The 13,582-nt window shown below is 33.8% G+C and overlaps 1 protein-coding gene across 1 annotated transcript; it reads right to left on the minus strand.

The window, feature by feature from the left end:
* Nucleotides 1–11,901: 11,901 nt before the first annotated feature.
* LOC127538393 (olfactory receptor 6C76-like) lies at nt 11,902–13,055 on the minus strand. Its single transcript, XM_051962132.1, has one exon. It carries the CDS (start codon nt 12,835–12,837, stop codon nt 11,902–11,904), a length of 936 nt encoding a protein of 311 aa, XP_051818092.1. The 5' UTR covers nt 12,838–13,055.
* Nucleotides 13,056–13,582: the final 527 nt, after the last annotated feature.

A 13,582-nucleotide genomic window follows, 5' to 3' on the forward strand; every position in this document is an offset into this window, starting at 1 on the left:
TTTGTTCAGTGATGAAGGATGGCATATACATCCAGAGAGACGCCTGTGGGAACTGAATGTGGACTACAAAATAGCATTTTCACTCTTTCTGCTGATGTTTGCTTGCATTTTGTTTTCCTTCTCAGATTTTTGTTTTTTGTTTTTTTATTTTTTTAAAATTTTCTAGATCCAATTTTTCTTGTGCAGCAGGATAACTGTATAAATAGATATACATATGTTGGATTGAACATGTATTTTAACATATTTAACATGTTTTAGACTACTTGTCATCTAGGGGAGGGGGTGAGGAAAAGGAGGAAAAAATTTGGAACAGAAATTTGAGGAAGGGTAAATGTTGAAAAATTACCCATGCATATGTTTTGTAAATAAAAAGCTATAAAAAGTTGCTCCCTTGTACATCTCTCCCCAAAGAAATGGTTGGTGAATATATATCAACACACTGCCTACCTACATCCACTCTTTTTTTTTTTTTAAGCTTTTTATTTACAAAACATATTCATGGTAATTTTTCAACATTTACCCTTGTAAAATCTTCTGTTCTAACTTTTCCCTTCCTTCCCCTAACCCCTCCTGTAGATGGCAGGTAATCCAATACATGTTAAATATGTAAAAATATATGTTAAATCCAATATATGTATGCATATGTATACAATTATCTTGTTATGCAAGAAAAATCAGATCTAGAAAGGAAGACAAAAATCTGAGAAGGAAAACATGAATGTAAGCAAACAATAACAGAAAGAGTGGAAATATTTTGTTGTAATTAACACTCATTTCCCATAGTTCTCTTCCTGCATGTAGGTGATTCTCTTACAATTGGAACTGGTTTGAATCATTGTTAAAATCCTAGAAAGACAAAAATAACTTTTTTTTCTTTTTTACAAATCAAGTTTAGATTTATTGTTTTCTTGTTTTAGTTGACTTAAGGAAGTGTTAACAATACATATTAAATTTAAAATTACTATACTCAAAAAGTTATCAAACTGTGCATACCCTTTTATCCAGCAGTGTTACTATTGGGCTTATATTCCAAAGAGATCTTAAAGAATGGAAAGGGACCCACATGTGCAAAAATATTTGTGGCAGCCCTTTTTGTAATGAAGAGAGCCACCTCCATTAGAGGTGATCATCATATAATCTTGTTGTTCTGTGTATAATGATCTCCTGGTTCTACTTATTTCACTTAGCATCAATTCATATAAGTGTTTACAAGCCCCTCAGAAATCATCTTGCTGGTCATTTCTTACAGAACAATAATATTCTATAACATTCATATACTATAATGTATTCAGCCATTCTCCAATTGATGGGTACCATTCAATTTCCAGTTCCTAGCCATTACAAAAAGGGTTGCCACAAATATTTTTGCACATGTGGGTCCCTTCCCATTCTTTAAGATCTCTTTGGAATATAAGCCCAGTAGTAACACTGCTGGATCAAAGGGTATGCACAGTTTGATAACTTTTTGAGCATAGTAAAGGAGCCACTTTTAAATTTAATATGTGTTGTTGACACTTCCTTAAGTCAACTAAAACAAGAAAACAATAAATCTAAACTTGATTTGTAAAAAAGAAAAAAAGTTATTTTTGTCTTTCTAGGATTTTAACAATGATACACTTTTTGTTACTTTCACGATAATAGGTTTAACCATCAAGATGAAATATATCAAGAAAGAAATGCCCAAATAACAGCTCTCTGAGTTATAGTTCTTAGAAAAGCAATGTGTAATTAAGAATAGAAACAATAACATACTCACTTTTCTGTTTAGCCTTGATGGTTTAATTGGAAGTTTATACCCAAAAGTTTTGCTGACTTACTTATATTGAGAGATGGCATTTGAGGGACTAAGGTGAAAAAAAGTTTGATAGTCATATGTCTTTTTTAGCCATGTCTGTCACAAAAATGACAAGGGCTTTTATAAGTATTCCTGACTTGTGAAATACATGAGCATTTCTCAACCCATTTTCCCAACTCTAAATAAAATGTGATCTGAAATGTTGGGTATATAATGAAATATAACTGTCAAAATAAATTTTTGGACTCTAAGTAGTTAAAAGAAGAAAATGTTGTCAAGAAAGAAAGGTAATTCTATCTATTTTATATTCTGTTTATAATATCCATAACCTTAGTGATATAGACATGTTCACAATTTATTATTTATCAGTGTCTCAGAAGATTTAATTAAGTGAAAGAAACAGTCTCGAGAGAGAGATTCTAAAGGCGCACTAATAATCCTTTATTACAATTATTTCAAGCAATAAACTTTAAGTGGCTAAAGGAGGTTTCCCTTTCTTTATTCACTTATATTTACAAGTCCTTATTATTCACTCATATTTTTCCCTTATTAAGTGAGCAAAGTTTTTGAAAAGCAGCCTCTCATAATAAATATCTTGAGTCCAAAAAAAAAAACAAAATTTCAAATTAGCTGTGTCCATCCTACCTCTCAAGTCCATCATTTTTCTGACATGAGGTGGATTTTATGCTTCATAATTAGTATTTTAGAGAAATTTATGGACCTTTGTAGAAAATTGAGTAGAAACGGAATGGAATATCCTTTTTCTCGGCAGTACATGAAGTACATAAAATTGACCATGTTTTGTGGCATAAAAACCTCAAAAGGCAGACATTGTAAATGCATCTTTTTTCAGATTATGATGTACTAAAAATTACCTGCAATAAAGAGCCAGCATAAAATAGACCAAATATTAATTGGAAATGAAATAATCTAGTCCTAAAGAATGAGTGAAACAACAAATTATAAATTAGTCCTCTAGATTCATGGTTTATGATTTCAATATTTAGAGTTCTCAAATCTTTCAAAAGTTACTTTTTATGTTATTGACATTTTCTAATTTGTTTTCCTAATCGTGCTGATTTAATTTTGCACTAGTTCATAAGGATCCTGAAAGATTCTTCTGAAACTATTCTTCATGCCATTAAAAAAAAATAGTCCTCTCCCACAATTACATGTTGACAGTTTTTATCATTTATTTTTGTAGGATTTTAAGTTCCAAATTATTCTCACTGCTTCTCTTTCTTCTTCTGAAAGTGAAAGGAAGGTTGATATTGATTTAACATATATTTCTACCATGTTTAATATATATTGGACTACTTGCCATCTAGGGGAGGATCTGGGGGAAAATGGGGGAAATTGGAACACAGGTTTTGCAAGGGCTATTTTTGAAAAATTGTCCATCCATATATTTTGAAAAATAAAAAGATTTAACAAAAATTTAAAAAAATATACAACCCTAATGCTACACAATGCAACAACAAAAAATGCCATCCTTTCTCTCTCTTTCTCTCTCTCCCCTACCCCTCCTCTCTCTCTGAATATTAAGCCTCTGTCAAAGTCCCTAAGAGCTCTATCTTTATCTCATTCCTTCTGATTGGGAAACTTCCCCTGTTCTCGGAACAATAAGACCTTTTGTAAGGGAAAGTTATCCCTCAACAGTGTCAGCTCACCTCTGAAAAGGTTTATTCTAGTTATGGTTTAGTAGCACCTTGAGGTCCAGAGGCAGGAAGTCCTTTGTTAAGGGAGTAAATCCATCAGTAGAAATCTTACCAGAGTGTCCTAGGATGGTCTTTTTGCAAAGGTCCAGCCAATAACTGGAGATTTTAAGTCTCAATCCCTTCACTGGTTATACACTTACAGTGAAATAGACAGAGGTTCCAGGAAAGGAAACAGAGGATAGGCCTTTATTCCCGATCTACTGCAGACCTTTGAATTTTTCTTAAATCAGAAAAAAAAAATTCCTATCCTGCCTTTTTATTGGCTTTGTCACTGCAAAATTTGATTTGAGGCAATATTTCAAACTGTTTTGCAAAAGTTTAGCTAGTTTGCTACTTCAAGTTTGCCATCTTGATACTTCTCCCTCCCTTATTTCCTTGGTTATTGTTAGAGCTTGCTGGTGAGTCTATTGTCTCAAATGATCTCCCCACTCAAATTCATTCTTTCTTCAGTCATCAATGTGATTTTCTCCAAAATGCAGGTAAGATCATTTCACCCTATCCTACTCAATAAATTTCATTTGCTTTTTTGAACAAATACAAAATTTCCATAACCTTGTTCCCTTCTACCTTTTTATTCTTGTGCACTTGGTTTCCTGACATACACATTTTGATCCAATGGCACAGGCCTCCCAAATATGAATAAAATATTCCATTTTTCAACTCTGTATATTTCCTTTGGCTATCCCCCATACCTGGAATGCTCCTCTCCTCAAATCCAACCATTGACTTCCCTATTTTCTTTTAATTATTAATTAAAATTCTACTTTCTACTAGAAGCTTTACCTAAACTATTTTCCTTCAAGTGTTTTCTTTCCATTTATTAATTGTTATTTAACTATATATATTAATTAAATTAATTTTATTTTTAATTTATGGAATGAAACAAGCAATTCCACAGCGCAATATAATAATAAGATGAATGTACATGAAACTGCACATTTATTATGTACAACTATACTTTAAAAATAAATTATGAAATTATCATGTAAACTTTTTTCTTCTCCATCCTAAAGAACTTATATAATTATTTTTTATTCTATTAGTGTTGGACATCACTAATATCACTTTGTGACCCTATTTGATGTTTTCTTGGCAAGAATAGTGTAGTTGTTTATCATTTCTTTCTTCAAACTTATTTTACAGAAGAGGAAACTGAAGAAAATAAGGGTGAGTGATTTTCCCAGACACAGTTAAAGAGGACTCGAGACAAAATTTGAACTCAGCTTCTACAATTGAATCAGCTCCTGACAATGTTTTTAGGCTTCAACAAAGCATATCTGTGATAATAGTAGCAACCTCTGGCTTAACTTTGATGTTCATATTACCAGTATGTTTGTTGATTAAATATGTCATCTGGTTATTTTCTTCAATCCTATAGTACCCTATTGTAAGAGGATTATGTGGTTTTTCTGATTCCCCCTGGGAGAAGACAGTTCTGAGTATTAACCTAATTGATTAAGTTGGAGGTAGTTCCAGGCCATTTTGCTTGAAAATCATAGAGAAAAAAAGCATCTTGCCCACTGAGTTTGGTGATTGATGCCAGGTACTATTTTCCCCACAGTGGTTCTAATCAACATATAATCAATTGCTAATGATTAATCCTAGAGATGTTTGCATACAACTCATAAATGTGGGTCTTTCTAACTCCAATTTACTGATGGTCCCCAAATGGATGGCAGGGCACGGTAGCAAATTTTTTTATCTTCCTTCCATTTTTTGTTTATCATGCCCTGATGTGCTGTTTATACTATGTATGTCAAAACCCCATGTAATTTCCTGTCATTGCCCTTCCCTTAGTGTTTCATCCCTGAATAGCCAGGTATATGATAATTAGAATAGTCCTTTACAAAAAAAAAAAAAAAAAAAAAAAAAAAAAAACTTTCAAGGACCCATGCAGACACTTCTCGTCTTAAGAATAGATTCTAGATTGTGTCCCTAATATATTGAAGCTTTAAGACAAATTTTTTGACTTTTGAAAGTTCAAAATGATGATATTTCTTGGGATTCATATTGAGGGCTTTGGAGTTGTTACCTACTACTTAGATAATTACTAGCATGGTTCAAGGAGTTTAATGATTCCAAGGTAGCTAGTCACCAGCACTGGTTGTGCTTGGTGGGGAGAACACTAAGTATTGTAATGTTCTCTTTTTTGGTTTTCTTGGGGTCTCTGGAGTAGCCTTCCTTTCAGTTCAGTAATCACCACAAGTGCAGCCAGGTGTTAAAGTCTAGTTTCTTTATTATCTCTTTCATAGTCTTGTCTCCTTTCCTGGGGCCCGGTTAGCTTTCTTAGAGACCTATCTCTCTATTTGGTTCCAAGAGCTTGAGCTCCTGCTGTCAGTCCTTTAGTGTTCTCTGCCTCTGCCAGCTTCTTGAGGTCCTTCTGAATATTTCTCGGTTTCTGAGGGGGAGGTAGGAGGACCACCACCACAGTCTCTGTCTTCCAGTTCTTATTCTGGTTGTGTTTGTCCGAACTTATATGCTCTCTTATCATAGGTGTGAATCTTGTGGAATTGTATTAAGTACTAAGTACATGTACTGAACTAGAGAACTGTTAAGCACGATGCTTAACAACCATTGTCTCTATCAATTCCACTGACTTAACACCTTGTAAGAATCCTTTGTTTCAATTTCAGAGTGGTAGAAATGGTAGAAATTAGCTAACAAGGGCTTGTAAAGCAGAATTTGGAGTAGAAGTTTACATGGTTAAAGACTCAACAAAAGGAAGTGACATATCAGATCAGAGAAAGCTAAGGCCAAAACAGAACCTATCTGATGGATTTCACAGAGACCCTGAATCTAGGAGTTGTTTTGATTAAACTCAAAGATTATTGTAGTATCTCTATATGTTACTAATGAAGTAATTATTACCCCATTAGTAGGATAACTATTTATCATGTCAACTTACAAGGGAATTATTTACCATTTATCCCAGGGGAACTAGGTATATGTTCCTCAGTTTATAATTGAAGAAAGCTGTAAGTTACTGCTCCTTTCTTGCACTTTTCTGTATTATGATGTCTCTATTGCTCTGTCCTCAGCCATTTAACTTTTCCTTCTGTGCCAAATCACCTGAATGACCTAATTAGTTCATGTGGGTTCAGTTATTTTTCCAATGGATATGATTACTCCATCTACATATACAACTGTATTTTCTTTCTTGAACTCTTTTTCAGAGATAGGAATAAGCATTTATTGAGTACCTATGATGTACCAGGCACTTTGGTAAAAGCTTTACCAAGATTATTTCACTTGGTTCAAGATCACCAATTTCTTCTTAAACATGTGGAATTTGATGTCCTTGTAAGCAGGCCTCTGAAACTCCACTTGTTCAAAAAACAACTTTCATTTTTTTTTTCCTTCAAAATCTTTTTCTCTCTTCAACTTTCTTATTGAGGCTGTTGGGGAAATGATCTTCTTCCTAGTCTCAAAACCTCAGTATCATCCTTAATTCTTCAGGGAAGCTCACTGAAAGTATCTATCTGATTTGCTGACAAATCTTGTCATTGCTACCATAATACCTTTTGTCATTCTCCCTGCTGACTGTTGAATGCAACTAGCTATGAGCTCATCCTGCCCCAATCCCAGAGCCACAAGCTCCTTAAGTAACTGGTTCTATTATTTCTTTGGGCACTTCTTGTTGTCCAATAGTATGCCTAAGAATCCGCCACAAAGAATGTTCTAACCCTCTTCCTGACTATAATTGTGCTGTTCTAAGAATTGTATTCCACTCCTTTTGCCCCCATTATTCTATAAGAATTCCTTCAGCAATCCCTTCCTTAAGAGTACTCTTAATGCTTTGGTTTTGCCTGATGGGTTCTTGGCATTTCCCTTGAATTCATTAATGATTCTAGTTTTGACTAATTTGGAATTTTTAAAATTTCAGTTTGACATTATGTAGCCATCATCCTAGTATAATAATATGGTTTTATTTCATCTTTATCTTTTAAATTTTTTTTTTTTGCTTTTTGTGCTATCTGCAATGATATATAGAAAGCATACCGTATATGTAAATAAATTTACAAATGTTGTGGTTAAAATACTAACTTTGTTTTTAAACAGAGGCTTAGGTAACCAGAAAATTTTGAAAGCAATAGTCCTAGACATGAGTTCCCTAGCATGGGGTGGGATTAAACCTACAGCTGAAATAGTTGTTGTGACAAGAATCCAAAGAACTTAACAGAAACTAAAATAAATGTCCTTGTTTTCTATTATTCTTGAAAATTCATATTTTCTCTTCTTGCTCTTATGAGCATGACAATCCATGGCTTGTCAATCTTCAGTGAAAGAGGAATGATTTCATCAACCAGAGGCATTTCAGTATTTAATCTGAGGCAAAACTTAATCTTCTGTGTGTATCTGCATCTCAGCTGGGAGGATAGAATCCTCCAGAAACTTATTGCGGAATTGTTCCTCAGGAAATCAAGATTATCCTTGTAAGAAGTATTTTCCTCAGTGATTATGTTGTCTAACTATAGCATTCATGGCCCTTAGAAAAAAGTGGATTTGGGTAGGAGTCAGGGAAGGGGGTCATAATGTACAAATTCTGTTTTAGACTTCTGAATAATTACTGCCAATGGCCTATATAGGATACAAACAGGAAAACTGCATTAAAAATAAATTATTCAGAGTATGAGTCATTTCAACATAGTTTATGTATCTGATGCTTCTGCAGTTGATATTTATATATTGTCCCCTTGAAAACAAGACCCAGGAAAAGAGATTTCTTCTTACCCACAGTTTGATCTAGGATGGTATATTATAGGCAGAAAAGGAACTTGGTACAACCAAAGATAATTTACTTCTTATATACCCTTGTTAACATAGTCATTTATACTAGACCAAAGGAACCTAAATCTTCTTTTTCAATGACTTAGTCAATGTGTTCAATTATCATTATAGGAATAAAGAGAAAGAAATGACTTTCTTGAACTATGCAAATTCTCAAAGTTTCCTTTTGAAGAAGAAAAAAAACATTTTTCCCTCCTAATTCTATTCTCTTAATACTCCTACAGTATCATGAGAAGGGAAGGTATAGAAGGAAATGTTTTACTTTAAACTATCCCTGTAATTTATATATACAGACATATATATGTGTATGCATATATATTATTATAATCTACTTTTAATAATAATGCAAAATTTAAGAATGCAGTGACATTTGCTTAACTTTGGGGAAATGGAATGGAATGCCAGGTTTAAGTATTATTTTTGAACTTCAGGTAACCTTTGCTTAGAAGATAAGCCTAGAATATGCTATTTTTCAGACCTCTAAGCTTCTCAAAGGTATAGTCAACCAAGTCTAAGAGGTTTATTTTTAAACTCATGTATAGGATTTGTGATTTCTCTGGTATAGAGAATAGGGCATACCCCAGAGAAGTAGTTCCATCTACCAATGCAGGTTGGCCCTTGGGAGTGACTTGCCCAGAATCACACAGTTAGCATATGTCTGAGTTACACTACAAAACAGATCTTCTTAGTTCCAAGTTGGCATTACTTATTTGTTTCAGTCGAGTTCAATTCTTCATTTCCCCATTTGGGGTTTTCATGGCAGAGACACTAGAGTGGTTTGTCATTTCCTTCTCCAGATCACTTTATAGATAAGGAAACTGAGGTAAAGAAGGTGAAGTGACTTGCCCAAGGTCATACAGTTAGTGTCTGAGGCCAGATTTGAACTCAGGAAGATGAGTCTTCCTAAACCCAGGCCTGCACTCTATCTACTGTACCTAGATGCCCTGGTCTTAGTTCTGATGCTGGTTCTATTTTCTTTCTCTCCTTATTTGTATGCCCCAAGAGAGGCAAAATACCATCATTTATTTGTAATACTCGTATATAAACATTCATATACATAGCTACATGTATACATATATGCATATATACACACAACATATATACACATGCATAATAAATATATGCATACACATGTATGCTATTGTTTATTCTTTGTTCTCAAAGAGAACCATGGCATCAAGGAGATGATGCCATGAAATGCAAGTGAATTGGATTTAAGTGAGGGAGGGCTGTGCGAGGTCATCTCCCATCCAGAGCCACTGGCCAGATATAGATCAGGATGCCCTGAATAAAATGGGAGACTTTTTAAGCTAAGGTCTTCAACAGCTCTCAGTTTGACTGAGGCTGTGCCCATTCAGGAATTAAGACTCGAGAGCAATTGAGACAAAGAATCTCCTCTTTCAACTAGTCCAAAAATGTCTAAATAAATAAATGAATCTGAGAGGGGAACACCCTCAGGGTTTCCAGCCACAATGGAAATGATTGCTATTTACATTCAATCTGAGTCAATCAGGACTCAAACAATAATTAAATAGGGCTTGGTCTAGAACCTATTGGTGGTTAGTTAGAAGTATATTTCAATGGATCAATGCTCTTATTGTTGTATGTACAGATCTCAGTGTATCTGTGCTTTCTTATTTCAAGGAAACCATTATCTGAGGTCTTTCCTTGATTTTACAACCCAAATGAGCTGGGAACCTTTACCCATAGTTCTTGATGACAGTTTTTAATAAAGTGTAATCTGTTGTTTTTATTAGGTGATTGACCTACTGCCTTTTCTCATATATATACATATGTATGTATGTATATATGTATATATTATATATATATTTAGATGATTCTTTTCACGCTTCGTTGTGGATGTATTCTAAATTTTGTGGTAGTGATTTGATTCACTTAATGTTATAATCAAAATTATTATTACGAAATGTAATATTATTTGCCACTCCCTTAAGTGATCCTAGTAATGTCAGAATTTCCTTATTGTCCTTGTATTTCTATTCTTATGCTATTTATTCTCAATTAGGTGGGGCTGAACAAAACCGTAATTCCTCTCAGTTTGGGATTTAATCTTTCAAAGAAACTAGCTTGAGCTGGAACTTAGATCCTGTTGTCTTTGCTTCCTTCCTTAAGATTCATAACAGAGAATGAAGTGGTTTTGCTTGCCCAAATTTCTAAGGGCCACCAAGATCTCCTGACTAGGCCACTTATTTCCTCCTCCTGTCTTCCTCAAACTATAAAAACTAAAAAATCTACTGGACAAATATCTCCATTTCAATTAGACAATTTATTACTCAACTCATAACTTTGATGCTTTGAGTTATGATTTTAATAATATCTACAAGAAAATTCTATAAAACATTTCAAAATAAATTGTTATTAAATACAATATTTAAAAAGCTTGTTTTAAAGTATGATTGAAATGCCAAATTTAGATTTTACTAATGAATCTACAATGTAAGTAAATTTGCCAAAGCTTTCAAATGGTGGCTGTAGGTAGGATTGGGAGATAATATGGAGCAAACACCTATGCATACTTGAATATCTTCTTAGTAACTTTCAATCATTATCATTATCATTCAATCAAAAAGCAATAAATACCCATCATATTCCAGGAATAGTAAATTAACTTATCTATTTGATCTAACCCAAGTCTTCTTAATTAAATGAAAATTAAATATTATCTTTGATTTGTCTGTTATTCTAGGAAATGTAGCTATGCTTTATATCAAAAGCCTGAGAATTCATAAGGTTGAATGCTTTTCATTCAGTCTTTAATCTCTCTCTGAGAAAAGAATGTTTAATAACTAATTGCTAACAAGGAAATTTGCCAATCTAGAACTTACTACCAGGTATGAATTCTCCATCCATCTCTTTTCCCAGGCTCACTCAGAACTCTTTTTTTTTTGTTTGTTTTTTGCCTCATCAAGATAAGTGGAAAAAGAAAGAAAAAGTATTAACTATCTTGATATGAATATGAAGTGCCTGAATTATTTTGCCTAAATTCCTGAAAAAGTTACCTGCCTCTTTTTTCTTTCTAGGTGATTTTTCATGTCCCAATGGTGTCAAATCACTATTGTCTGAAAGTGAATTTCATTGCTAAAAACAACTGAAAATTATTTTGAGAAAATAAATTGAAAGATCAAGAAAGGTAATACTGACTTTTAGTAGCACGTGAATGCCAATTGGGGTGGACAAGGATATTTGTCTGTGACTTACATGCCCATCTGAAAGCAGTTTCTAAAGAAAAGTTCCACATGTGGTGTCTTATAATAATGGTGGCTTTACTGAAATGATTACCTTCAAAAGTAAACTACTTTGAAAGACGTATTCAATTGAAAAAAATTTTTTTGCTGCATTTAGGGAAAAAAACATCTTTTTAAGTACATTAAAACTGCTCCTCATTTGTGCAAAAAAATCTTATTGGGGATGGAAAAGGCAAAAACAGGCAGTTTGAAATTACAGAAAATCAGAAAAAGAAGTAAGAATATAATGAAGGGAGAAAGAAAAAGAGAAATGGGGAGCAAAATTTTCAGAAGTTCTCTCTAATACACTTATAATTTTCCTTTGTGCTTTAATTTATGACTTTTAGTAAAAATATTATGCATTTGAGTTCAAGAATTTTTTGATCATGTCCTTAAAAGCTTGCTTCACTTGTTGGTTCCTTAGGGTATAAATGAAGGGATTCAGCATGGGAGCAACAGAAGTATTCAGCACTGCTACCCCTTTAGTCATAGCCACCCCTTCTTTTGCTGAGGGTTTGACATACATGAAGATGCAGCTTCCATAAGAGATGGAGACAACAATCATGTGGGAGGAACAAGTAGAAAAGGCTTTTTTCCTTTGCTGGGCAGAGGGAATTCTCAGAATTGTTCTGAGGATGAATGCATATGATAAAATCACTAATATCAAAGTAAATATCAGTGTGAATACAGCCAAGAAAAAACTCAGGACCTCTAAGACTTTGGTATCTGTGCAAGAGATCATCAGCATGGGAGAAGAATCACAGGTGAAATGATCAATGATATTGGAGTCACAGAACTCCAGCTGGAGACCCATGATAACTGGTGGAAAGATAATGAGGAAACCTGCCAGCCAAGAGCTGATTACAAGTTGGTTGCAGACTCTGTTACTCATAATGGTCATGTAATGTAGAGGTTTGCAGATGGCCACATAGCGATCATAGGACATGGCAGCCAGCAGAAAAAATTCGGTTGAACCCAGGAGGATGAAAAAAAATAACTGAGTTGCACAAGAATTATAAGAAATTGTCCTGTCTCCAGTTAAAATACTGACCAAGAATCTTGGAATGCAGACAGATGTAAATGATATTTCTAAGAAGGAGAAATTCCTGAGAAAGAAATACATGGGAGTCTTGAGGTGAGAGTCCAGAAGGGTGAGAGTGATTATAGTTAGGTTGCCAGTTATACTCAATATGTAGGTGAAAAACAGAAAGAGGAAAATTATAACCTGTAAGTCTGGGTCATCTGTCAATCCCAGGAGGATGAATTCTGTCACTAATGTGTGATTTCTCATGGCTGACTCTTGACTTTTTTCAATATCTGCAGGTGGAAAAAACAGAAAAATATTAAGTTTTTATATCAGTATGTTCAGAGCTTTCTTTTGAACACTCTTGTTTTATATACTACTATACAAGACCAACAAAGGCAGAAGAACAACACAGTGTAAGTTACCAGAGACAGCAAGAATCCAAACTGAGCATCAACTCTTTCATCTTAAGTATCAGACACATTTCTGAAGGCTGATTCCAGATGGTTCAACTGTGGAAAGAATATTGATCCCTCTGAAGATTTTCTAGCTATGTAACCTCAGACCAGTTGCTCAGATTGTCCTACCTTGCTCCAGTGTTTCTGTAATGAACTAATATTCATTTGAATCTATCTCTGAAAACCCTTTTCAGGCTCTTCAGAACCATAAAGAGATAGAGTACTTTTGCCATTTCTTGAAATAAAATACATATTTTCAATAACTGCACTGCATAGCTTAATTTTGATATGTTTATTAAGAAAATCTGAATTATGCGGGAGTTATTTTAATAAAACAATGCTGATTTGAGAGCACTGGATTTAGACAAAACAAAATTCAAAAAAGTACTTGCAATGTGCCAAATATTTATGTTATGAACAGAGAATACAAAAACAAAACACAAATTATAAGCCCTTACATCAAGGAGCCTACTTTATGCCTGGGGCAGTGGTTGAGTTTAAAATTTAAATGGATATAGATAATTTGAGGGGATATTGAGCACTAATAGCTATTA

This window comes from Antechinus flavipes, chromosome 5 (genome assembly GCF_016432865.1).
Source record: "Antechinus flavipes isolate AdamAnt ecotype Samford, QLD, Australia chromosome 5, AdamAnt_v2, whole genome shotgun sequence".
NCBI lineage: Eukaryota > Metazoa > Chordata > Mammalia > Dasyuromorphia > Dasyuridae > Antechinus > Antechinus flavipes.